This window comes from Lacerta agilis, chromosome 8, assembly GCF_009819535.1.
Source record: "Lacerta agilis isolate rLacAgi1 chromosome 8, rLacAgi1.pri, whole genome shotgun sequence".
Classification (NCBI taxonomy): domain Eukaryota; kingdom Metazoa; phylum Chordata; class Lepidosauria; order Squamata; family Lacertidae; genus Lacerta; species Lacerta agilis.
The window spans coordinates 71,635,423-71,660,127 of NC_046319.1; the positions used below are offsets into that span (position 1 = coordinate 71,635,423).

The 24,705-nt window shown below is 43.4% G+C and overlaps 2 protein-coding genes and 1 long non-coding RNA gene across 3 annotated transcripts; all 3 read left to right on the top strand.

Annotated features, from left to right (window-relative positions):
- The first annotated feature begins 49 nt into the window (after window positions 1-49).
- Window positions 50-12,759, top strand: LOC117051662. The gene is made up of 3 exons (XR_004427200.1): window positions 50-104; window positions 3,065-3,180; window positions 12,611-12,759. It is a non-coding gene; the product is annotated as an uncharacterized LOC117051662 (long non-coding RNA).
- Window positions 12,760-14,056: 1,297 nt separating this feature from the next.
- On the top strand, window positions 14,057-17,506 carry LOC117052022 (protein RoBo-1-like). Its single transcript, XM_033158748.1, is given in 4 exon segments — window positions 14,057-14,168; window positions 16,435-16,452; window positions 16,455-16,697; window positions 17,217-17,506. Coding segments are annotated over 4 exon segments (576 nt in total). The 3' UTR covers window positions 17,420-17,506.
- A 1,025-nt stretch (window positions 17,507-18,531) lies between these two features.
- LOC117052023 (phospholipase A2 inhibitor and Ly6/PLAUR domain-containing protein-like) lies at window positions 18,532-24,705 on the top strand. Its single transcript, XM_033158749.1, has 5 exons — window positions 18,532-18,706; window positions 20,082-20,198; window positions 20,992-21,144; window positions 23,522-23,659; window positions 24,677-24,705. Exons 1-5 carry the CDS (start codon window positions 18,658-18,660, stop codon window positions 24,703-24,705), a joined length of 486 nt encoding a protein of 161 aa, XP_033014640.1. The 5' UTR covers window positions 18,532-18,657.

Consider the following 24,705-nt stretch of genomic DNA (forward strand, 5'->3'; position numbering starts at 1 on the left):
CTATGGAATCTTAGGGGTGTTTGCTAATAAAAGTCAGGATGATAATGCTTTTGTCACCTTAGGAGGCATGGAATCTTAAGGGCTTATACATCTGCTGTTGGGAGGTAGGCTATACTCGGGTTTAAATGCAGTTATTTTCTTTTCACAAGAACAGAAGGACCTGAGAAAAGCCCTCTTTTCCACCGTGGCTATTCTGTGTGCCCCTGGAAACTCAGAAGTTTCCCAATAGACTCAGCCCACAAGCAGGGCACAAGCACTTTATCCTTTTCCCATTCCCAGATGAGTACTCTTCAAAGGTGTGCTGCCCTGATACTGGAGGAAATATGTGACCATAATAGCTAGTGGCCATTGATAGCTTTACCCTCCCTGAATTTGTTTAACCCCTGTTCAAATCCATCTAAATTTATGGTTATACCCACATCTTTTGGCAGCAGATGCCATAGTCTGATGACACACTGTTTGAAAAAGGACTTCTCCTCTTGTCTTTTCCTGAATGTTTTCTTCCTCCAGGTACTAAAGATTAGGTGCGAGAGGAAGAAAAACCTCTCTCAGGATGCAAACATTTCTCAGTTTTCCTTCTTTTCTTTCTTTTTGTACTGCTTAGTTATTCCTGGGAATGACCACATACTTATAACCAGTGACGATGGCTGTAGCTCAATGTTAGAGCTAGAAATGGGAAGGCCTGGAAAAAACCCAGAAAAATGGGGGGGGGGGGACGATGACGACAGGTTTCCTGCCGTTTTTTTTCCAGAAAAATTGGAAAAAATAGTTTGCTGTAGTTTGAACACACTTTTTTCCCTTCAATTTTTCCTGAAACAAAACAAAACAAAACAAAACAAAACAAAACAAAACAAAACGGCTTTGGGAGGAAAATGGAAAAACCTGTCCCCCCCAAAAAAATTCCAGGATTTTTCCAGGCCTTTCCGCCTCTACTTGAGGACAGCCGTTGCATTAAGGCTCAAACTCTGTTTGAAAGAGTTTTTTAAATTGAATTTGTTATTATATATTATAAACAGCATAATGCTAAGAGAGCTTCTAAACTAAACAGTTTACAAAAATATACAACAGAACATTAAAATGATTGATAACACACAGTTAAAAGCAGTTATTTAAGAGTATTCAAAAGATGATTAAAGTCAGCAGTGGTTAAAAGGAAGTAAATCGCATGCAGCTTCTGCGTGTTCAGATGGGTTGGCCCTAACGAAAATGTTTTGAGCAGTTACCGGAAAGATTACAGTGAGAGCACCCGCCTGGTGTCAGCTGGCAGGGAGCTTCAAAGTATGGATGCTGGAAGGCCTGGGTTTTTTTTTTTTTTTTTGGAAAAATGGGGGGGGGCACAGGTTTTTTTCTGTCCCCCCCAATGTTTTTTCTTTTTTAAAAGCGCTACTCAAAGGGTAGACCTTCTATGGAGCTTAAACATTGAGGTGGATGTTAACTTTATTTGCTGTTGGTGCTAAGGGGCAAATCTGTTTTTTATGTTGATGGTTTCTTGCTTTTTTGTGCTTTTGTGGGAAAGGGGGGTGGTTACCTGTTCTATTGCAAGCAATCTACTTTTATATATACTGCGTTTCACGCAATTTGTAAAACTACTCCACACTGAACTTGTTTTCAATTTTTCCAAAATTTCATTTTTTTCTGAAAAAAAACAGGGGGGAAACATTTTTCCCCCTTCAAAATTTACAGAAATTTTACATCTCTAGTTAGAGCACACATTTGTCATGCAGGCAGACCCTAGAGTCAATCTCTGGCATCTTCATTATTTATACCCCACCCATCTGGCTGGGTTTCCCAGACAATACTGAACTGGATAGACCACTGGATGTGGTTCTGAATCAGCATCAGGCTTCCACCTATGGTTCATATGAACACAAATCCACCTTCCACAGTTATCCTGCCCGTCTCTGGCAAGAAACCATGCAAGCCGTTGTTCCCATCAAGGGACATTGTATTATGGGAAATTTGCTTTGCAAAAGGCGTACATTCAGAAAAACTGCAGAGAAACATGTTTATATTGGGAGAAATTCACACTAAAATGCTGGTGTGTTTCCATGAGGGCTTTTCCAAAAAACATACACTGATGTGTAAAAGGGGTTGATTGTGGTGGTGGTGGGTTTGGGGCTGATTTTGTTTTTATAATGTTTTGTGTTTTTATATTGCGATTTTATGTTGTCACTGCCCTGAGACTTGCGGGTACCGGGTGGCATACAAATTTAATAAATAATAATATTAAAATGTGGGGAACCAAATTCAGGATTGGAAAAAATGAGAGAGAGAAACTGAAATGGACAGATCTCCCCCATTGCTGTGTACAGTGGTACCTTGGTTTATGAACTTAATCCATTCCTGAAGTCTGTTTTTAAACCAAAACCTCTCTTAAACCAAGTTGCGCTTTCCCTAATGAGGCCTCCCGCCGCCGGTGCCCTTCCACCGTTTGGCTTCCATTCTTAGACCGAGGTAAAGTTCGCAAACCGGGACACTACGTCTGGTTTCGTGGAGTTTATAACCAAATAGTTGGGGCTACCTTTGAAGGTGACCTGGAAATTACAATTAATCCAGAATGCGGCAGCTAGACTGGTGCCTGGGAACGGCTGCTGAGACCATATAACACTGGTCCTGAAAGACCTACATTGGCTCCCAGTATGTTCCCAAGCGCAATTCAAAGTGTTGGTGCTGACCTTTAAAGCCGTAAACGGCCTCGGCCCAGTATACCTGAAGGAGCGTCTCCACCCCCATCATTCAGCCCAGACACTGAGGTCCAGCTCCGAGGGCCTTCTGGTGGTTCCCTCCCTGCGAGAAGTGAGGTTACAGGGAACCTGCCAGAGGACCTTCTTGGTAGTGGCACCTCCCTGTGGAACGCCCTTCCATCAGATGTCAAGTAAATAAACAACTATCTGACTTTTAGAAGGCATCTGAAGGCAGCCCTGTTTAGAGAAGTTTTTAATGTTTGATGTTTTATCGTGTTTTTAATATCCTGTTGGGAGCCGCCCAGAGGAACCTCTTCAAGATCCTATGGGCATTTTACCCAGGTAAGCTGACTGGGCTTCACCCTCCTCTGTTGTTTCAGGTCCTTTCAGCCAGGGTATTCGATTCACCTTGGACACAGTTTCTCTGGCTTTCCCCTCACCATCGCCATGCAGGAGCTCCTGAAACTCTCCATCTTCTTTGTCCTCCTTACAACAGGTACGCAGGGACGGCTCACTCGCAGGAGATTTATTCCTTTTTTTAAAAAGGAATTTATTGGTATTTAAGCAAAATACAAAAAGAAAGAATACATACAAAATACAAGCTACAAAACACAAAACACAAAACTAATACAATACATAAAAACACAACTAAAACGACAAAAAAACAAACCTTACATTCAAACACCTATTTACTATTTTAATCTTGTTTATAATCTTACTTGGGGGACTTCCTCACGCCCTCTCTTCTGCGTTCATTTAAAATATACAGTAGTAACTTTGTAACCCCTTTAACTCTTCTTTTACAACTAATCTTAATCCTTATCTATCATCTTATCCCCTTCATGGATCACTGCCTTGTCGTGGCGAAGGGGCTTGAATTACTCAGGGAAGCTATGAGCTATGCCGTGCAGGGCCACCCAAGATGGACAGGTCATAGTGGAGAGTTTGGACCAAACGTGATCCACCTGGAGGAGGAACTGGCAACCCACTCCAGTATCCCTGCCAAGAAAACTCCATGGACAAAGACAACAGGCATATAAAAGATATGACGCTGGAAGATGAGCCCCTCAGGTCGGAAGGCGTCCAACATGCTACTGGGGAAGAGCGGAGGACAAGTAAAGTAGATCCAAAGCTGATGATGAAGCGGCTGGGCCAAAGCCGAAAGGACACTCAGTTGCGGATATGCCTGGAAGCGAAAGGAAAGTCCAATGCTGTAAAGAAAAGTATTGCATAGGAACCTGGAATGTAAGAACCATGAACCTTGGTAAGCTGGATGTGGTCAAAATGAGATGGCAAGAATAAACATTGACATCCTAGGCATCAGTGAACTAAAATGGACGGGAATGGGCGAATTCAGTTCAGATGACTATCATATCTACTACTGCGGGCAGGAATCCCGTAAAAGAAATGGAGTGGCCCTCATAGTCAACAAAAGAGTGGCGAAAGCTGTACTGGGATGCAATTTCAAAAATGATAGATTGATCTCGATACGAATCCAAGGCAGTCCTTTTAACATCACAGTAATCCAAGTTTATGCACCAACTTCCAGTGCTGAAGAAGAAACTGAAATTGACCAATTCTATGAAGACTTACAACACCTTATAGAAATGACACCAAAGAAGGATGTTCTTCTCATTATAGGGGATTGGAATGCTAAAGTAGGGAGTCAAGAGATAAAAGGAACAACTGGCAAGTTTGGCCTTGGAGTTCAAATGAAGCAGGGCAAAGGCTAATAGAGTTCTGTCAGGAGAACAAGCTGGTCATCACAAACACTCTTTTCCAACAACACAAGAGACGACTCTACACATGGACATCACCAGATGGGCGACATCGAAATCAGATTGATTATATTCTCTGCAGCCAAAGATGGAGAAGCTCTATACACTCAGCAAAAACAAGACCTGGAGCTGACTGTGGCTCTGATCATCAGTCTTATGCAAAATTCCAGCTTAACTGAAGAAAGTAGGAAAAACCACTGGGCCAGTAAGATACAATCTAAATCAAATTCCTTATGAATACACAGTGAAGTGAAAAAACAGGTTTAAGGACTTAGATTTGGTGGATAGAGTGCTGAAGAAACTGTGGATGGAGGCTCGTAACATTATACAGAAGCAGCAACGAAAAACCATCCCAATGAAAAAGAAATGCAAGAAAGCAAAGTGGCTGTCCAATGAGGCCTTAAAAATAGCGGGCGAGAGAAGGCAAGCAAAATGCGAGGGAGATAGTGAAAGATACAGGAAATTGAATGCAGATTCCAAAGAAGAGCAAGGGAGACAAGAGGGCCTTTCTAAACGAGCAATGCAAAGAAATAGAGGAAAAAGGAAAAACAGAATAGGAAAAACCAGAGGATCTGTTCAAGAAAATTGGAGATATGAAAGGAACATTTCGTACAAAGATTACCACAATTAAGGACAAAAGTGGAAAGGACCTAACAGAAGCAGAGAGACATAGATAAGAGGTGGCAAGAATACACAGAGACGAACTATCAGAAAGATAGAGGTCTCATACACCCCAGGTAGTGTGGTTGCTGACCTTGAGCCAGACATCCTGGAGAGTGAAGTCAAATGGCCTTAGAAAGCCTTGCTAACAACAAGGCCAGTGGAAGTGATGATATTCCAGCTGAAACTATTTAAAATCCTAAAAGATGATGCTGTTAAGGTGCTACACCAATATGCCAACAAGTTTGGAAAACTCAGCAGTGGCCAGAGGATTGGAGAAGATCAGTTTACATCCCAATTCCAAGAAGGGCAGTGCCAAAGAATGCTCTAACTACCGCACAATTGCACTCATTTCACACGCTAGCAAGGTTATGCTTAAAATTCTACAAGGCAGGCTTAAGCGTACGTGGACGAGAACTCCCAGAAGTGCAAGCTGGATTTCGAAGGGGCAGAGGAACCAGAGACCAAATTGCAAACATGCGCTGGACTATGGAGAAAGCTAGAGAGTTCCAGAAAAACATCTACTTCTGCTTCATTGACTACGCAAAAGCATTTGACTGTGTCGACCACAGCAAACTATGGAAAGTTCTTAAAGAAATGGGAGTGCCGGATCACCTCATCTGTCTCCTGAGAAATCTCTATTTGGGACAAGAAGCTACAGTTAGAACTGGATATGGAATAACTGATTGGTTCAAAATGGGAAAGGAGTACGACAAGGCTGTATATTGTCTCCCTGCTTATTTAACTTATATGCAGAATTTATCATGCGAAAGGCTGGGCTGGATGAATCCCAAACCGGAATTAAGATTGCCGGAAAAAATATCAACAACCTCAGATATGCTGATGATACAACCTTGATGGCAGAAAGTGAGGAGGAATTGAAGAACCTTTTAATGAGGGTGAAAGAGGAAAGCGCAAAATATGGTCTGAAGCTCAACATCAAAAAAACTAAGATCATGGCCACTGGTCCCCACCTCCTGGCAAATAGAAGGGGAAGAAATGGAGGCAGTGAGAGATTTCACTTTCTTGGGTTCCATGATCACTGCAGATGGTGACAGCAGTCACGAAATTAGAAGACGCCTGCTTCTTGGGAGAAAAGCAATGACAAACCTAGACAGCATCTTAAAAAGCAAAGACATCACCTTGCCAACAAAGGTCCGTATAGTTAAAGCTATGGTTTTCCAGTAGTAATGTACGGAAGTGAGAGCTGGACCGTCAAGAAGGCTGATCGCCGAAGAATTGATGCTTTTGAATTATGGTGCTGGAGGAGACTTGAGAGTCCCATGGACTGCAAGAAGATCAAACCTATCCATTCTCAAGGAAATCGGCCCTGAGTGCTCACTGGAAGGACAGATCTGAGGCTGAGGCTCCAGTACTTTGGCCACCTCATGAGAAGAGAAGACTCCCTGGAAAAGACCCTGATGTTGGGAAAGATGGAGGGAACGAGGAGAAGGGGACGACAGAGGATGAGATGGTTGGACAGTGTTCTCGAAGCTACTAACATGAGTTTGGCCAAACTGCGGGAGGCAGTGAATGATAGCGTGCCTGGCGTGCTCTGGTCCATGGGGTCACGAAGAGTCGGACACGACTGAACGACTGAACAACAACATCATCTTATATCTATCACCTTATTCTTAACAGAAATAGAAAAAATAGAAAAAAATCCCAATTCTATCTTCTTATATTCTAATTTAAACTAACATTTTAATGCTATCGTCATATCCATTGATTTCAATTTCAAATATCTAACTTTTCGCGTCATTTCAAATATTCTTTAAATTTCTTCCATATTCTTGCACCTTCTCCTCCCTCTGGTCTCGGAGTTTCGCAGTCAGTTCTGCGAGTTCCATATACTCAATTAACTTCATCTGCCAGTCTTCCACTGTGGTAGTTCTTCAGTTTTCCAGTTTTTAGCAATTAAAATCTAGCAGCTGTTGTGGCATACATAAAAAATATTCTATCTTTGTTGGGGATCTCATGATTGGTCATGCCCAGCAGAAAGGCCTCTGGTTTCTTAGTGATGTGTTTTTCAACACTTTTTAAAGTTCATTATAAATTTTCTCCAGAAGTCCTTTACCTTTGGGCACGTCCACCACATGTGATAGAAGGTACCTTCTACTTGTTACACTTCCAACATTCATTACTCATACCATGATACATCTTAGCTAATTTCACTGGTGTTAAATACCACCTGTATATCATTTTCATAATATTTTCTCTTAATACATTACATGCAATAAACTTGATACCTTCCCCCACAACCTCTCCAATCCTCCAACATTTATTATGCCCACATCTCTTGCCCAATCAATCATTACTGATTTAACCATTTCATCTTTTGTATGCCACTCTAGCAACAAGTTATACATCCTGGAAAGATTCTTAGTATTCGGTTCTATAATTCTGTTTCCAACTTGGATTTCTCTGATTGAAAGCCTTGTTTCCTATCTAACTTAAAAACTTCATTTATCTGATAATACTGCAACCAGTCAGATACCTCCTCTTTCAATTGTTCATAACTTTTCAATTTAAAGTCTGACCTTCTTGTTCCAGTATATCAGCATACTTCAGCCATTTTGCAGGCATATTAGGTCTCTTATAGGCCTTAGCCTCCATGGTGACAACCATCTAGGGGTCTTTCTCTCCAATAAATCTTTGTTCCGAGTCCAAACTGATACAAGGCATTCCTAATAATATGGTTTTTAAAAGCTTGTGGGCTTTAACTTTGTCATACCAAAGATAGGCATGCCAGCCAAACACATTATCATTCCTTCCAAGTCCAGCACATCCGTATTTTCTAACTTAAACCATTCTTTTAACCAGCAAAAGGCTGCAGCTTCAAAATAGATTCTTAGATTTGGCAGTGAGAATCCACCTCTTTCTTTAGAATCTGTCAAAATCTTGTATTTTATTCTGGGTTTCTTCCCCTGCCAGATAAATTTAGATAAATCCTTTTGCCATTCTGAAACAGTCCAACTTATCTATAATCGGAAGTACTTGGAATAGAAACAACATCTTGGCAATACGTTCATTTTTATAGCTGCTATTCTGCCCATCAAAGACAACTTTAATCTGTAATTTCTGTACCTGCATAGGTACCATATTTTTTTGTCAACACTTTAGTTTTGGCTTTATTCAACTTAAATCCTGCTACTGTCAAATGAGTTGATTATCTCTAATGCCTTAGGCACACAGATTTCAGGATCTTGGGGATAAAACCAATCATCGGCAAAGGCTCTCAATTTATATTCTTTCTCTCCCACCTTATTCCTTTTATCTGCTTGTCCATTCTAATCATGTTCAAAAGGACCTCCAGGACCGTTATAAAAAGTAGAGGGGAGATAGGGCACCCTTGTCTCGTTCCTTTTTCAATTCTAATTTCTTCTGATATTATTATTATAATTTTTGCTTTTTGTTCTTTATAAATGGCATTTATGCCATTCATAAATCTTTGGCCGACCTCCATTTTCTAAATTTCTCTTCATAAAACTCCAAGAAATATTGTCAAAGGCCTTCTCTGCATCAATAAACATCAGTGCTGCTTCAGTGCTTATCTTCTTTTCCAACCTTTCCAATATATCCACAATATCCTTGTTACTATTCATGTCTTCCAGGTAAAAAACCTGCTTGGTCTTTGTGGATATTCCTTCAACACTCTTTTTAACCTTGTGGCCATGACATTTGCAAAAAAATTATAGTCCACATTCAATAATGATATTGGTCAGTAATTCTTCATTAATGTTTTTTCTGAATCTGGTTTCAAAATTAAAGTGATATACGCTTCTTTCATGAGTCTGGTGCCCTCCCCCCTCCAACAGTCCATTACATCATCCTTCAACGGCTGGATAACCAATCTTTCCAGGACTTGTAATACTTGCAGTCAGTCCATCTGGTCCTGGGGCCTTTCCTATCTGCCTTTTATTAATTGCATCCTCCATCTCTTGGTTTGTAATCGGGTGGTTGAGAATGTTGCTTTCTCTTCTGGGACTTTATGCAATCCATTCTTTTCCAAGAATTGTCAAAACTTTCCTTCTACTTTCTATTCTTGTACAATTGTTTATAAAATTTCTGAAAACATTTTCTAATCTCCTCTGGATTCTCCACATTCTTGTCTTTAACCTTTAAATTGGTGATGGTATTCAGTTTCTGTCTCTTCTTTAACTGCCAAGCCAACATTTTCCCACATTTGTTAGCCGAATCAAAGGTTTTCTGTTTCATCAGCCTAATTTTCCATTCAATTTCTTGGTTTAATATTTTTGCATATTGGGACTGCAACATCTTTATTTTTTTATGAATTTGTTGATTTTTCAGGTAACCTCTTAACTTCTTCTCTTTCTCTTTTATTTGGTCCAACAATCTTTCTTTTTCCAGATTTTGTTCCTTCTTCTTTTAGCTTTTTCCCTTATAAGGAACCCAAACAATTCTTTTCTCTACTTGTGTATTCAAATTTAACTGAAAATACTCTCTCATTTTTTGCAGCTTCTTCCATTACCTTGGGATCTCTCAGCAACGCATCAACCATTCTCCATCTGAAAGAATCCTTGGAGAAAGTTTTTAAGTCCAGTTGTACAGCATTATGATCTGAACAGGTCTTGGGGCAGATTTCTGCCTTCTGTATTTTAGGTGCCAATGCTCTAGAAATCCAAATATAATGTAGCCTTGACCATGACTTCTATGGTTCTGAAAAATACGTTGCCTCAGTTTCTGTTGGATTCTTCAAACTCCATGCATCTATCAAGTCCAAATTATCCACCATATCAAAAAAGGTTTTGGGCAGTTTCCCTTCATTTGTAATTTTAGTCCTTTGCAACCTGTCCATCAAAGTAGAAACTGTCCCATTGAAATCTCCGAGGCAAACAATATTATAATCCAAATAGTCCAAAAGAATGTCATGGATCTTTTTATAGAAAATTGACTTTCCATCATTTGGTGCATAAAGTCCCAGAATCAATATTTGTCGCCTTGTACCTTAATTTCAATCGTAATATATCTCCCTTCTTCATCCTTGAACAACTGTCTTGGATTATATTTCTTTTGCATAAATCACAACTCCTCTCTTCTTAACTTTGTCTGATGATATAAATTCTTGGCCTAATTTTTTATTCTGTAAAATCCTTCTGTGGTGCCGGATTACATGGGTCTCCTGTAAACAAATTAAGTCCAAATTCTTCCTTTCTAATGCGTGGTATACTCTGTGTCTCTTTGGCCTCTGGTTCAAACCGTGAACATTCCATGTCAACACTTTCAAGGTCATTTTACTTCTCCTGGGCCTGATCCCCCTGGTCCAGCTGGGTACAATCTTGCAGGGTCCAATGAAGATCCTTTGATATCTGCTGCGTGTTTGTCCAAGAATTTCTTCTTGTCTTCAAATGATCTAATTCTCACTCTCCTTTCTTTGTACTTAAAAGTTAGGCCTTCTGGAAATTCCCAGCTGAAGGGGATCCTTCTTGCACGCAGTTCGGTTGAAATCGTTGTAATTAAATCTCAAATTCAGAAAGTAACGTGGGACGTCCTTATAAATGATGACCGATTTCTGTTGGACCACTAGGTTCTTCTTATAATGAAAATCAAGGATCTGGTCTCTCTGTTGTCTATTCTGGAACACAACCATACAATCATTCACTATCTTTGGGTTCTTCTTTCCTTTGGCTCCAAATCTGTAGGCCTTCACAATGAATGCTGCCAAATCATTTTCTTCCAGCTCCCAGAATGCAGAAATTCTTTGATTATGTAGTCCTTCAAACTATCTTGCTCCAACTTGGGAAGATGTCTCAATCTTAGGTTCATCTCTCTCTCCTTCAGTTGCAGAAAAACAACAGATTCTTGCATGTCTCTTTGTTGAGATTCAAGCCTCTGAATTTTTTCTGGGTCAACACTTTCAAGTTTATATTCCACAGTCTTAATTTTTTCTTTAAATTCCTCTGATTCTTTTTAAAGGATTTTAATCTCTTTCCCATCCTATCAATTGCCGCAGTGTTCTCCTTCACCATCTTATCAACGGCTCGAATCGAATTGTCCAATCTATCTGATGATTCTTTAATATCACTTTGTAATATCTCTGCAACAGCTTGCAGATTGGCGTTGACTTTTTCAATAGCAGCAAGCATTTGCTCTTCAATACTTTTTGAAAGAGAGGCTTTTCTTTTCAACTCTTCCTTTTGCTCCTATTTTTTTGCTCTTGCCCTTGTAGTCGGAGTTATCTCTTGCATTTCCAAAACACTCTGCGGCTGGGAACTCAAGGTCACCTCAGTCACAATGAGTCACAGTGAGCCAGATCCAAAACAATCCTAAAAGTAAACACCAGGTGGCCACAAGACAGAATCAGAGAACAAAGAGCAGAGCAGACCCAGCGGCTTCCTTTAAAACAAAAGTCCCCTTGCAATTCCAGCTCCACAGTCTTGCAACAGTCTTAGGCACTTAAAGTTCTGTAAAGTCTGAAAAGTTTAAAAAGTCTTCCAAAGTCAAGAAAAGTATCCAAACCAAAGCAATCCAAGTCAGTTGTTACTTAAAATCCAAATTGCAGTGCAACTTAAGCAGTTCCAAGTTAAACAGTAGCAGGAAACCGAAAGTATCCAGTTGTAAACACAAATCGGAAGCAATATAATACAATGTATCGCCGCCGCCCGCTAACTGACCCGGACTCCTTAATCCAGAGGATGAGCGGTGTCTTCTTATAAAATTGTAAATCCACAGAAAGAAAGCAATAAAATGTCTCAGTCTTACCCCAAACCAGGGTTTCAGCAATCTCTAAAATCAGCGCTAAACTTTAAAGCAAGTCTTAAGCGGCTCCAGCTCCTTTGACGTTACTTTGATCGTGCCGCTGTCAGAGAGAGACGGACTTCCTCATTTTAAATCTCTCTCCGCAAGCCAAATTTCCACACTTTAAGTTCAAATTAAGCTCCGTACTTACAGAGTCCTTGTTTTAGATCCAGATTGAAGAAAAGCGGAGGGCTCAAAATCCAGCAGTACCCGCTGTTTCGTGTCTTCGGATAGCAATGGCTCTTCAGCACCGTACCAGAGCCCCGCTCGCTCAAGCCTCCCTTTACAAGGGTTGCTTGAGAGCAAGGTTGGCACGTCTGGCGCCGGCTAGAACCCAAGCCCTTGGGACACTCCCGAGGTTTAACGGAGCACGCAGCGCGGTTGCGGTCGCTCCAATCCCTGAAAACACCGGAGCTGTCTCGGAACCGAAACAGCTCCTGACTACACAGAATGGCGCTCCACCGGAAGTCCCCGCAGGAGATTTATTCCATTGGGGTAGCTGTGGTCAGATGCGAGTTGGCATCATGTGACTGGCAGCCGTATAAGACAGAAGGCATACCCAAGGTCTTTTTAATCTTTAATTATTTTTTAAATTTGATTTATTTTTAAAAGAAACAGCTTGGAAGCAATTTAGAATACAGCATTAATAACCATTTCCAATAAAGCATAAGCACACAAATAGGGTTAGTCATTTTTTTAGAAAGGTCTTCCACCTTCCTCTTTCTCCAGGAGCTTCTCTAACATGTGAAGTTTGTTCGGGCGAAGGATACATCTGCAACGGCACATGGACGACCTGCCCTCCCGGGAAAGATACCTGCATGGTTGCATACTCCGAAAATACTCTACGTGAGTGGGATTGAGGTTATTGAAACATAGGTAGAGTCAGAATGTTGGTCCACCTGGCTCAGTATGGTCTATGCTGACCTGTCCAGGATCTCAGACAGGAAGTCTTTCTCCAAGTCTTACCTGGAGATGCTGGGGAGGGAACCTGGGATCTTCTGCATCCGCAGCAGGTGGTCTACCACTGAGCTATGACCCTTCCCCTTAGGACAAGTGGGCACAGGATAAGATCAGCCAAGGTCACTGACTGTTAGGTTAGGGATTGTGTGTTGGACAGGTCCTCACCCCATGTGATCTTCAGTAATCACCTCCATGAACAAGCTGGTTGAGTCATGCCTTAAATCTTGGCATCTACTGCGCTAACTGCACATTAGTTTTCAGGCCCAATTCAAAGCACTGGTTTGGACCTATCAAGCCTTAAATGGCTCAGGACTGCAATACCTCAAGGACCACCTCTCTCCATATATATTGACACTGTGGTCATCATCTGAGGCCCTTCTTCATGAGCCTCCTTTGAGAGAGGTCTGGAGGACAGCAACATGAGTACAGGCCTTTTCTGTGGTGGCTCCCCACTTGCAGAAGTCTGCTCACTCTTTTTGTTTAAATGTTTCTTTGGTTGTCCTTGAATCTTCACGACACACTTGCTACACTGGTTTAGAGTGTTGAAAGGGACACGGGTGGCACTGTGGTCTAAACCACTGAGCCTCTTGGGCTTGCTGATCGGAAGCTCAGCAGTTCGAATCCCCATGATGGGGTGATCTCCCTTTGCTTTGTCCCAGCTCCTGCCAACCTAACAGTTTGAAAGCACGCCAGTGCAAGTAGATAAATAGGTACTGCTGAGGCAGGAAGCTAAACAGCATTTCCGTGCGCTCTGGCTTCTGTCACGGTGTCCTGTTGCACCAGAAGCAGTTTAGTCATGCTGGCCACATGACCTGGAAAGCTGCCTGTGGACAAACACCGGCTCCCTCGGCCTGAAAACGAGGTGAGCGCCACAACCCCATAGTTGCCTTTGACTGGACTTAACCGTCCAGGGGTCCTTTACCTTTTTACTAGAGTGTTGGACTAAGGCTGGGGAGACCAAAGAAGCTTATTGGGTGATCTTGGCCCGATCTCTCAGTCTAATCTTCCTTACATGGATGTCATGAGCTTTGAGTGAAGCGAACCACAGTGGCTGACTTGAGTTCCTTGGAGGAACAGGTGGGATATAAATGTAGGAAAGAAAGAAAGGAAAAAAAAAAGAAAGAAAGAAAATGCAGTGAAATCAAATTGACCCACTCCCTCTCATACATTGTAGGTGAAGAAGTTGAACGCAGTGTAGACAAAGACTGTGTCACTATGGATGACTGTGCCAATGCTGCCATGGAATTGTACTTTGGACCTGGGAAAGCCTTAAGGACAATTGCCTTCTGCTGCAATGAGAAGTCCTGTGGCAGAGTTAAACCTAACTGTAGGTCTATCATTTGTTGGTGTTTGTGTAATTTGATCCTCCCATGCTTCTTCCCCCATCATGGCATCTCAGATTCAAACCCCAACATTTTCAGATAGGGAGCAAAATATCTTAGAAATACCAATTTCTTTCTATCTGGAGCTGAAAGCAAAGCACTGCCTTTCCAAACCACTTGCATTGCAGCCTGAGGCTGTGTTCTTGGGGAGAGAATGGCTTAAACACCCTTTCTCTTCAGTGCTTGAGAACCAAGAGCTAACTCACACGCCCAAAATGGAGATGACCTGTAACACAATCCTTTCTTATGTGATCTAAGTTAAACACCTTGTGACAGAGCTAGCAGAGCTGCATTCTTAGTTAATCATTTCCTGTTAGGCTCGGCAACTCTTTTGCTTAGCTTCAGTGGACAAACGTTTCCATATTGTGCTGTCAGCGGCACACAGACAGACATATACAGAGTTATTTTCTATTTCAATTGTACAATTAAACAATTATACCTAACAGTAGAATGCTGGAGGCAGGGACCCTGTGCAAAAATAGTAAGAGTCCTCAACCCTCTGCAACCACAGACCACTAACCTCTGACCCTATCCCATGAAAACACCTCTGATGTGCACTGTCAATGAGTCCCTCTGGAGGTCGTTTGCAGGAGTGGTATGGATTCGAACTCCAGAGAGCTTGCCAGTTTGCAGAGGAAGAAATGTCCATTTGCAGGCACAGTTTGAATCCAATCGAAACATCATCATCATCATCATCATCATCATCATCATTCATACACCACCCATTTGGATGGGTTTCCCCAGCAGCTCTGGGTGGCTTCCAGCAGAATATAAAAACAATATGACATCAAGTGTTAAAAACTTCCTGAGACAGGGCTACCTTCGACAATCTTACTCGGCTACAAGTGATCGCCAAAGATCTTCTAAAAGTTGTGTAGTTCTTTATCTGCTTGACATCTGATGAGAGGTCAACCACCAAGAAGGCCCCTCTGCCTGGTTCCTTGTAACTTCAGTTCTTGCAGTGAGGGGACAGAACAGACCTTCTTCATCCAGCTGATCAGTGTTTACTGCAAGACCTTCTGAAAGCACATTGCCAGTGCCAATCACCTGCTTGGTGAGCCTCTTTGATGGACAGGTGATGACAGGACTGTGGCCCAGCTCCCCCCCCCCCAGTAAAGTTGGCTCATGGTGGTCAGGGGAGGTCCCGTCCGCCACTCTTACCAAACAGCCTCTAAACATGGAGGTTAATCTGGGAGGTTACTAGCTACTGGCGGATGCCTCCTCCACGAGAGTGAACCTCATCCCTTTCAAAATTTATTTAGCATTGCTTTTGCCCACTGGGGTGGTGCCATTTTGGACTGGGCATTGGCAGTGGAGTGTCAGGTTTGTGGCCCCCCAGCGCGCAGCAAAAGGGTCAGCCTTGGAAATTGAGCAAGGAGCTGACTCTTCAGCTGAGAGCTATCTGTCTGAGTTAGAGAGATAGGCCAGCTCCCCCTCCTTCCCAGGCAAGACACTGTTATCTCTCAGGGTGAAGGAGAGTTGGAAGGTAGTCAGAGTGAAGTTGGCCTGCCAGCAGATATGCAAGAGGCAGAGGAAGGTGTCCAATGAGATGGGGAGGGGGAGGCCAGCTTTTCAGTCCCTGTACCAGGAGGTTGGAGAGGCTCAGAGAGTTGCAGAAGGGGAGGAAGAGAAAGGCACGGTTCTGGCATCCTTCCTGTTGGGGGAAGGATTATGGGTCAGACTGAGCAACTCCTTTGCTGAGAGAGGGGCGCGAAGTTTTTGCTGTGGATATGCCCCCCCCCTTGTAAATAAACCGTCCATAAAGCTGACGGACAGGGCTGTCTTTAGCAAATGCACCGCCGGGGTGCAAAGATCCACCCAGCGCCCCCAAATTAGTTTAGCCACCCTAAAATTTTTTTAGTGGGGGTGAGCTCAAAGTTGTTGATATTTGACCGCTACAGAGTAAGTAACAGAGCAATGGAGGAGGGGGGCGGGGACTTTTGCTCCATAGTTTTTCACTGGCGCTGATCGAGAGGGACCGATATACAGTAGGTACAGTATATATTTGGTGCCCTGCACTCCTTGGACCCCCTGGGTAAAGACGGCCCTGCTTACAGAGACTCATTACTGCTTAGTGGACTGGTTGCATGCCAGAGATCATTAGGCAGAAGTCAGAATGGAGCTGCATGGGCAGCACACCATCTGCCTCCAAAGCTGTAAACTCTGAGCTGCCTCTTCCGGTTCTTGAGTGTTTCTACACCCTGTTTTCAGTGCCACCATTAGAAGTGAATTGAATGGAAAGCAGTGCCCTGCCTGCCACGAATGGTCAAGCACATGCAAAGAGGTGGTGGTGAATTGCACGGGAGCCAACATATACTGCTTTGATGTATCTGCACACGTGCATTCTGGTAAGTGCAACCCCAGATGCAGCATGACTTGGACCCCAATTCCCCCTTTCCACCTATTTTCACATAGGAGCATGTGTAAGCCGAGCCATGCTGATTTAAGGCATGCCACTCTTCATTTCCAAAGACGTGGGTTTTATAAAAACAAAATACCCACCTCTAATTCTCATATTTAAATTGTTTCCATTGTGTTGCTTCTTACGTGAATGCTTTGATCTCATTTTGCAACACAAATTTTGTCCTTCAGAATTGGTACTTTGCTGAATTTCACTATGCAGTTCTCCAACCAAGGCGTGTGTACAAAAACGCATTCTGTTAGGGTTAGTATTATTATTATTGCAAAAATTGCATGCAAACGTGTGGTATTGGGAGAAACATACTAAATTTGTGATGTGTTTTCATGGGGGGTGTTAAAAAAATGCAAAAGTGATATGAAAATGTGGAGAACTGGATTTAAGATTGGAGAAAAGAGAAACTGAAATTGACATACTTGCTCATCCCCATGGGATTGATAGCCATTTTTTTAGCTCATTCCTTAAGTACCAGATTTGTTTAGACAAAGGCAGGGTAAATTTCAGCTAGATGGGACGTACTGGTTTGGAGAATAGCTGAAAGAAATTAACGTCTTTTCCTGTCTTCCATTTCCAGAAAAAACTGTGGACAGGACCCTTAAAGGCTGCACTAGTAGGTCCTTCTGTACCTTATTAAAAACTGGCCCGCACTTCATGTTGGGGGCTTCTGATGAGCTTAGGAAGGCAGAATGTTCACCAGATGTTTCCCGGGGAGCTCAGTGCTCTGATCTCCTCCTTCCAACCTTCTCTGGGCTCCTGCTCCTGAAGATCCTCTCATAAAAAGGCACTTGCATGGGATCGCATCAGCTCTGTATTCAATCAAGCCTTCCTTCTATCTATAGGCAACTTTTTTCCAACTGCAGTTTGGCCTTCCAGAGGGATTTTCTCTGATTTACTGAGTGAAAATAAACCTCAGGTTGAAATCAATTGCAATTTGTAATTTGTAATTCTTTTTTTACTACTGTAAATTGTGTCAAGACCCCCATTGTTCAGCCTGGACAGTGAGATCCAGCTCCGAGGGCTTTCTGGCGGTTTCCTAACTGCGAGAAGTGAAGTGTCAAGCATGGCAACATTGAAGTTGTGTAAGGAGCTTGATCGTTACAGTTGTGTCAGCACATCATCATGGGAGGGGGGTGGGTCTGGGAAGCTCTGGAAGTCTCCTTTCTGAGGCTGATTGAACTTAATGAGTAGAATCACTTTCAGGGTTGGTGTTAGACTCTGGATTCATCGGCTGATCACCAAGGGCTGAGTCCTGGGTTTTTGTTGTGTTATTGACAGAATTTGGTGGTCTGCCCCCATGTGGCTATAGGGCTGTATTCTCACTTGATGGTTCTCAAGTCATCCAAGCTTGGTACTTGAGGGAGCAGCTAGGCCTGACCAATGGCAGAGTGAATTGTCAGCTCCCTTTCATAGCCTCCCACAGCTGTCTGGTTGATTCCATGCCAAGGAAGGCACCTGTCTGTTGTCGTGACTTACGGCTCTGTCACTTTAAGAGATGTGGAATCTTAAAGGCCTATGCGTCAGTTACTGGAGGTAGGTTGAACAGGAATTTAAATGTAGTTCTTTCCTTTTCATAACAACAGAAGAACCTGAGAAGAACCCCACTGAGTCAGGGGAGAGCAGACTTCTGCGAGAGGTGGTGGACTCTCCTTGCTCGGAGGGTTTTAAGCAGAGGTTGGATGGCCACCTGCTATGGATGATTTAGTGAGATTCCTGCATTGCAAAGGGGTTGGACTGGATGGCCTCGGGGTCCCTTCCAACTGTACAGTTCTACAGGTCTATGATAGACCAAAAGCATACCTAGCCTAGCATCATCTTTTGCACGGTGGCCAACCTGGTGCCAGGGATGATTGGAGTAGTAGCTCAAGAAAAAGTGACAGGCTACCGGTCTCCCATCCTTGGTGTGAATGCACATTGGTGAAAGCTGCCACTTGTCAAACATGCTTCCTCTGGATGTCATTACAGGCTCTTTGAGCCAAAGAAGTTGATTCGTCACATGTATTCTCATCATCATTACCATGCAAGATCTCCAGAGCCTCTTCCCCTTCTTTGTTATTCTAACTACAGGTAAGGAGACGCTGCTGGCCTACTGGAGATTTTCTTTTCTTTTCTTTTACAGTGGGGTAAATAGTTGTTGTTGTTTAGTCGTTTAGTCATGTCCGACTCTTTGTGACCCCATGGGCCAGAGCATGCAAGGGGTAATAGGGTCAGGGCCAAATTGAGGTCACTCAGGGTTGGCATCAGTAGTTGGCATTGTTAGGCAACTGTTGAGGCTCATGCCTGTTTGGGAACCCACTGCTGATTCCCAGAGCATCCTGGTTCTGCTCTTTCTCCTTACTGCCTCCCCCACGGTTCCCCTGCCCTCTCTGAGCATTCCAGCAATGGCCAGAGGAAGGACATGAGGCAGCAGCCTCCACCTGCTTTGTGCTCTCTCTTGCATGGATTAGGGCCAGAGGGCATTTGAATGGGAAGAGGAAGGAGGAGGCAGGGATGGGGCAAAAACTGGGCTGTGCTTGCATTTATAGGCAGACCTTTCTAATTCACAAAGCTCGAGACACCACCATAATTTGAAATTCACCCTTCTCTGAATTTTGCAGTGCAACCCACCCCCAGCCAAGTAATGTGTGGGAAAATGCATATAATACAAGAAAATGCACTCAGGAATGCATATGTTGGTGACTGGAATATTAAGAAAATTTGTTACATTGGGGAAAACTGATCTGCTTAATGAATTGAATGAATGAATGGATGAATGGATGGATGTAAGGAGAAAACCACAATAAACGCTGCTCAATTTTCATGAGGATGTGTGCGTGTGTGTGTGTGTGTGAGAGAGAGAGAGAGAGAGAGAGTGAGAGAGAGAGAGAGAGAGAACTGAACTTAAGAGAGGTAAAATGAGAAATTGAAATTGACAGATTTGCCCATCACTAGAAGGAGGTGCACTCACTCAGAGAGGGAGGTGGCGGAGATGGGTTTTTTTTTTTTGAAGGCATCTCACCCAACTACACAGCAATAGAGCATCTTTTTTCCCATGCAGAAGATCCCAAGTTCAGTTCCCAGCAACTATAGGTAGAGCTGGGAATGTCTCCTGCTTGAAACCATGGAGAGCCACTGCCGCATCAACGGATCCGGCTCATTCCAAGGCAGCTTCCTTTGTTCGAGGTTAGCTATCACATGATTGGCATGGCTACATGATGGAGGATATGCCCCAACCTTCCCTTCTCTCACCCCCTTTCTCTCTTTATGCCATTCCTGTCTTCCTTTCTCTTCTTCATCTCACCCTCTGTGTTTTCACTTCTTTGCCACCTACATGGAAATCAGCTTGAAGGTTCCTCCAGCCATAAGTTGTTGGAAGTCAATGTATTTATATATAGATATATACTGATAGAAAAGCATATAAATGGATTCCCTCTCTGCACCTCCCTTTTCTTTCCTCTATCAGGTGCTTCTCTGGAGTGCGAAGTTTGTTACGGCCTTGGGACCAGATGCAGCGGCAGGATGACGACCTGTTCTCCTAAGAAAGACACTTGTGTCATTGCATTTACTGAAAATACTCTGGGTGGGTGGTGTTCAAGTTGTTGCCGGTGGAATCCCTGACCCAAACTTTGTGCAGAGTACAAATGGATTTGCTCTCCGCCACAATAATGACTTTCTTCTTCTTCTTCTTCTTCTTCTTCTTCTTCTTCTTCTTCTTCTTTCTTCTTCTTCTTCTTTTAAATAAAATAAATTTTATTGAGATAATTCAACATTTATACATACATATTGCAAACAAACATACATTAATACAATCCTTATTCATACATACCCACACTCAATTTCACACATACTTCCTTTTCCCACCATCATCCCTCACCTCTCACCCCACCCTGTGCTGTGCTAGACTTCCAATAATGACTTTCAAAGCTTTGCTGCAGAACAGTCTTAAAATGGTCACAAATAAATGTTGCACAATACAAAATGCACAGTCGATCTCTACCACTGAGCTATTGCCCTTCAATTTTCCCATGAGACTTCTGGTTATTGAGTCCAGTTCCTTGGACCTGTTACTGAGTTCATAATCTATGGTATATGAAGCTGGTAGGATATGTTCTCAATCATTGGGGTCTCTGGGAGCAGAAGTCAGATTAGACTGTGCCCTTTTTAACCAAGATGTGTCCTTCAATCCAAGAGGAGATTGCGGGGATACTCCCCCGCCCCTCTGCTGGCTCCTAAATACTTTCCATCAGTGGTAGAAATCTCAGGAATCTGAGAAATGTGCATCTTCCAGCCAGAAACACAATGCTTGATGTAATGATGTTTTGCTTATCACTGAACAAACCTATCTCTTTTTCTCACTCTTGTTTCTACCATAGAAGGACGTAAAATTCACACCGTAGAGAAAACCTGTGATTCTTCCAAGGTCTGCTCCACTCCCCCAACGTACTTTTATCTTGGGTTGGGGAGAACCTTCAGGATGTACTTGGTCTGTTGCACAGGGGACAACTGCAAAAAAGCCAGGCCTAAATGTAATTATTATTATTATTATTATTATTATTATTACATTGATATCCCACCATTCCTTCAAAGAGCTCAGTGTTGTGTACTCACTTTTCAATTTCTTCATTTTATCACCGCAACAATTCTGAAAGGAGGCTTAGGCTGAGAGACAGTGACTAGCCCAAAGGCCCCCATGGCTGAAAAGGAACTGAAACGTGGTCTCTCAGGTTCAAGTCCAGAACTCTAACCATTACTCCATGCTGCTTCACCTAAATGTATTTATTTTAAACACTTTTTTTTACCTCACTCGTTATTCATAAAAGATTCCCAGAGCACATTGAATGAGATCAGCATCCTCAGAAATAAGGCTCCATATATTGAGGCCTACTGTAGTCACGTCCATTTCTTTTAGTGGGTCAACTCTGAGTAAGACTAGCATTGGATACACCCTGCCCCAATCTCCTTGTTGTGCTTCCACCCTCCACCATTTGTGAACATAGGAAGCAGCCTTATATGGAGCCAGACCATTGGTCCATCTGACTCAGTATTGTCTACACTGATTGGCAGTGCCTGTCCAGTGTTTTGGGAAGGGGATGTTCTCCTTTCTGCCTGGAGATGCTGTGGATTGAACCCGGGATTTTCTGCTTGCAGAGCAGATGCCCCACCACTGAGCGATGACCCTTCCTTTCCTCTACTCCATCACATGTAGTCTAGGGTGGGCCACCAAAATTGTCAATCTGTAATCAATTCAGTTCATTTGCCATCAACATCTGTCTCTAGCACAGGCTCTACTCAACCTGAAGACCTCCAGATGTTTGGGCCTACAGCTTTCCTCACCCCAGATATATTGGCCTTGCTGGCTGGGGCTCATGACAGACCCTCTGAGTGTCCTTATTTTCCAGGGACAGGCCCTGATTTAGAGAAGCCGTCCTGGTTTCTGATTTGATCCTGGAATGTCCCACGTTTCCTTAGGATGTCCCTGTTTCCATTGGAGAAATGTTGGAGGGTATGTGTGATGGCCTGGGAGTCAGACTCAGATGCTGAAACCTGAGGGATCCCAGCCTGCACAGGATTCCCCGCCTCCAGAACCAGCTGAGCCGGGGCCAGGGCTTGAGCCTGAAGGATCCCCACCTGTGCTGGATCCCCAGGTGCAGGCATCAGCAGAGTCTGCTCTGGTTCCTGATGGGAGGGAGGACCCATTGCCTGCAGGTGCTCCACTCCCAGCCTCTTCAGAGGAAGCTGAGGCAGCCCCTGGGTCCAGTAACCCACCAGCCTTTCCTGAGCTGCAGAGGCTCAGGACACAGAGGCGAAGAGAGCTAGTGCCTACAGGAGAAGTGCTCGCCTCCAGGCCCGGAGGAGAGGCGACTCTCCAGAGGATCGGGGCTGCCCTAAGCATAGGGCCAGATAAAAGCCAGACAGACCCAGCCCAAGTTGCGTGAGCAACTTAGTTGCAAGCGTATGCTCAACCTGCAACCTCGTGCCTGCACCTGCCTTGGACCTTGACCTGTTCCCTGCCTCGCTCCCTGCTGGACTGACCTCCTTTGGACCCCTAGACCCAGGACTGGACTTGGACCTCACTTCACGGACAAACCCCTGGGGCCAGCACAGTATGGACTTATCTGACCCCTGAGCTGTCTGAAGACAATCCTGTATAGGGAAGTTTTTTTAATGTTTATTTTTTAATGTTTAATGTTTATTATGTTTTTATATATGTTGGAAGCTGCCCTGAGTGCTGGGCAACCCAGTTAGATGTGTGGAGTATAAATAGTAAAATTATCATTATAGAATGGGTCATCCCTGTTTTCATCGGAGAAATATTGGATGGCATGTTATGAACATGGAACTCAAACAACACCCAGCGGGCACTATGTGCGGGAAGGCTGCTCTAGGCTACAGCCACCTATAAATTAAATGTATTTAGCCTTTAGTGCTTTATTAACCAAGATAGCAACAAACCTGGATGCTTTAAAAGAGGACTGAGCAAGTTCATAGGTGACTATCTCCACTCCATCTACTTAGCAATGGGCCTAGGCTAGAAATTGCCATTTCAGAGGCAGCCCAATACATAAAAGATGGAACTCACTCCCAAAGCAGGCAGTGGTAGCCCCCAACTTGGATGGCTTTAAAAAAGAGGACTGGACAAATTCATGGAGGACAAGGCTACCAATGGCTACTAGTCATGATGGCTATGCTCTTCCACCATGGTCAGGGACAGAATACCAGTTGCTGGAAGTTGAGGGTGGGAGGGGGCTCATGTCATCAATCTAGCTGGCTAATGTGAGAGCAAAATCCTGGGCTAGATAAGCCATTGGCCTGATTCAGCTGATTCTTCTTATCTTCTTAGCCTCTGTCTCCTACTTAGTGCATTCCTGAAGCTGATTATGAATCCTATTCTTCGGCTTGCAGTACCCCAAGTAGAAAAGAAGGTCAATGGAAAGCAGTGCCCTACATGTTACTCCTCGTCAGACGTGTGCCATGCGAAGGTGGTGAATTGCACCGGCTTGGAGAGCTACTGCTTTGATGTGGCCACAATCACCTATCTTAGTAAGTCTTGTTTCATGTACAACGTACCTTTGAGTTCAGTTGGTAGAGCATGGGACTCTTAATCTCGGGGTCATGGGTTCGAGCCCCATGTTGGAGGAGGCTCATGGTCCCTCCCAACTCAACCATTCTGTGATTTGTAGGTGAGCTGATTCTCAGTGCAATGGCATCTTACCCTTGCGTAGCCGGTGACACAGAGCAAACTGGTTCTGCTGCCTTGTGTCAGGCACAATATGGGGGCATTTCTTTGAGACACGGCCATGCAGCGACCCCAAATGCTTGGTGGGTAGAAGGGGACAAAATCACCCTACCAATGGATCCATTTTAGCCAGCTTGCAAATTTTAATTAATGGATATTTTTAATGTTTTGATGGAATTTTATTGTAGATTTTCATGATGTGAGGAGCTCAGTCTTGTGTGTTCAAGCCCCGTGTTGGGCAAATGATTCCTGAACTACAGGGGGTTGGACTAGATGAACCTCGTGATCCCTTCCAACTGTACGATTCTATGATTCCATAATTCTATGTGTGGATTTCATACTTGATTTCATAATTGATGGAAACTGCTTAGAACTAATTTATGTCATGGAAGCAGTATATAAATTAGCATAAAGTAATAGTAAAAATATGCAAGTAACTTACAGATAATAATGAAGTACAGTGTACAAATGAGCAACAAGTGATATTAATGAAGCCCTGAACACCAGCACATCCAACCAGGATAAAAGCCCAGGGATGCAGTTAGGACTTCACTATTGGGTTGACCAAAACGCTTACTTGGAGGTGACAATTTGACTGGTGACAATGATTTTGCAGGCTACCCAATCTTATCTTCCTTGTTCAGATGGACAACGGCAGCGCAGTATCATGAAGGGGTGCACCACTAAGTCCATCTGTGCTTCAATAAACAGAGGCCAGGCCTACCTCTTAACAGGTGCGGACATTGTTGAAAAGGCCACCTGTACTCCAAAGATTTCAAGGGGATCTCGGTCCTCTGCGCTCCTTCTGCCAACCTTTCCAGTGCTTCTGCTGCAGAAGATCCTTTCGTAA

Excerpts from the sequence above, each read along its gene's own strand:
- LOC117052023 (XM_033158749.1), top strand. The coding sequence starts at position 18,658 with ATGCAAGATCTCCAGAGCCTCTTCCCCTTCTTTGTTATTCTAACTACA. Across the intron at positions 18,707-20,081 it reads CTTTGTTATTCTAACTACAG|GTGCTTCTCTGGAGTGCGAA; the intron begins GTAAGGAGACGC and ends TTCCTCTATCAG. Across the intron at positions 21,145-23,521 it reads CAAAAAAGCCAGGCCTAAAT|TACCCCAAGTAGAAAAGAAG; the intron begins GTAATTATTATT and ends TTCGGCTTGCAG.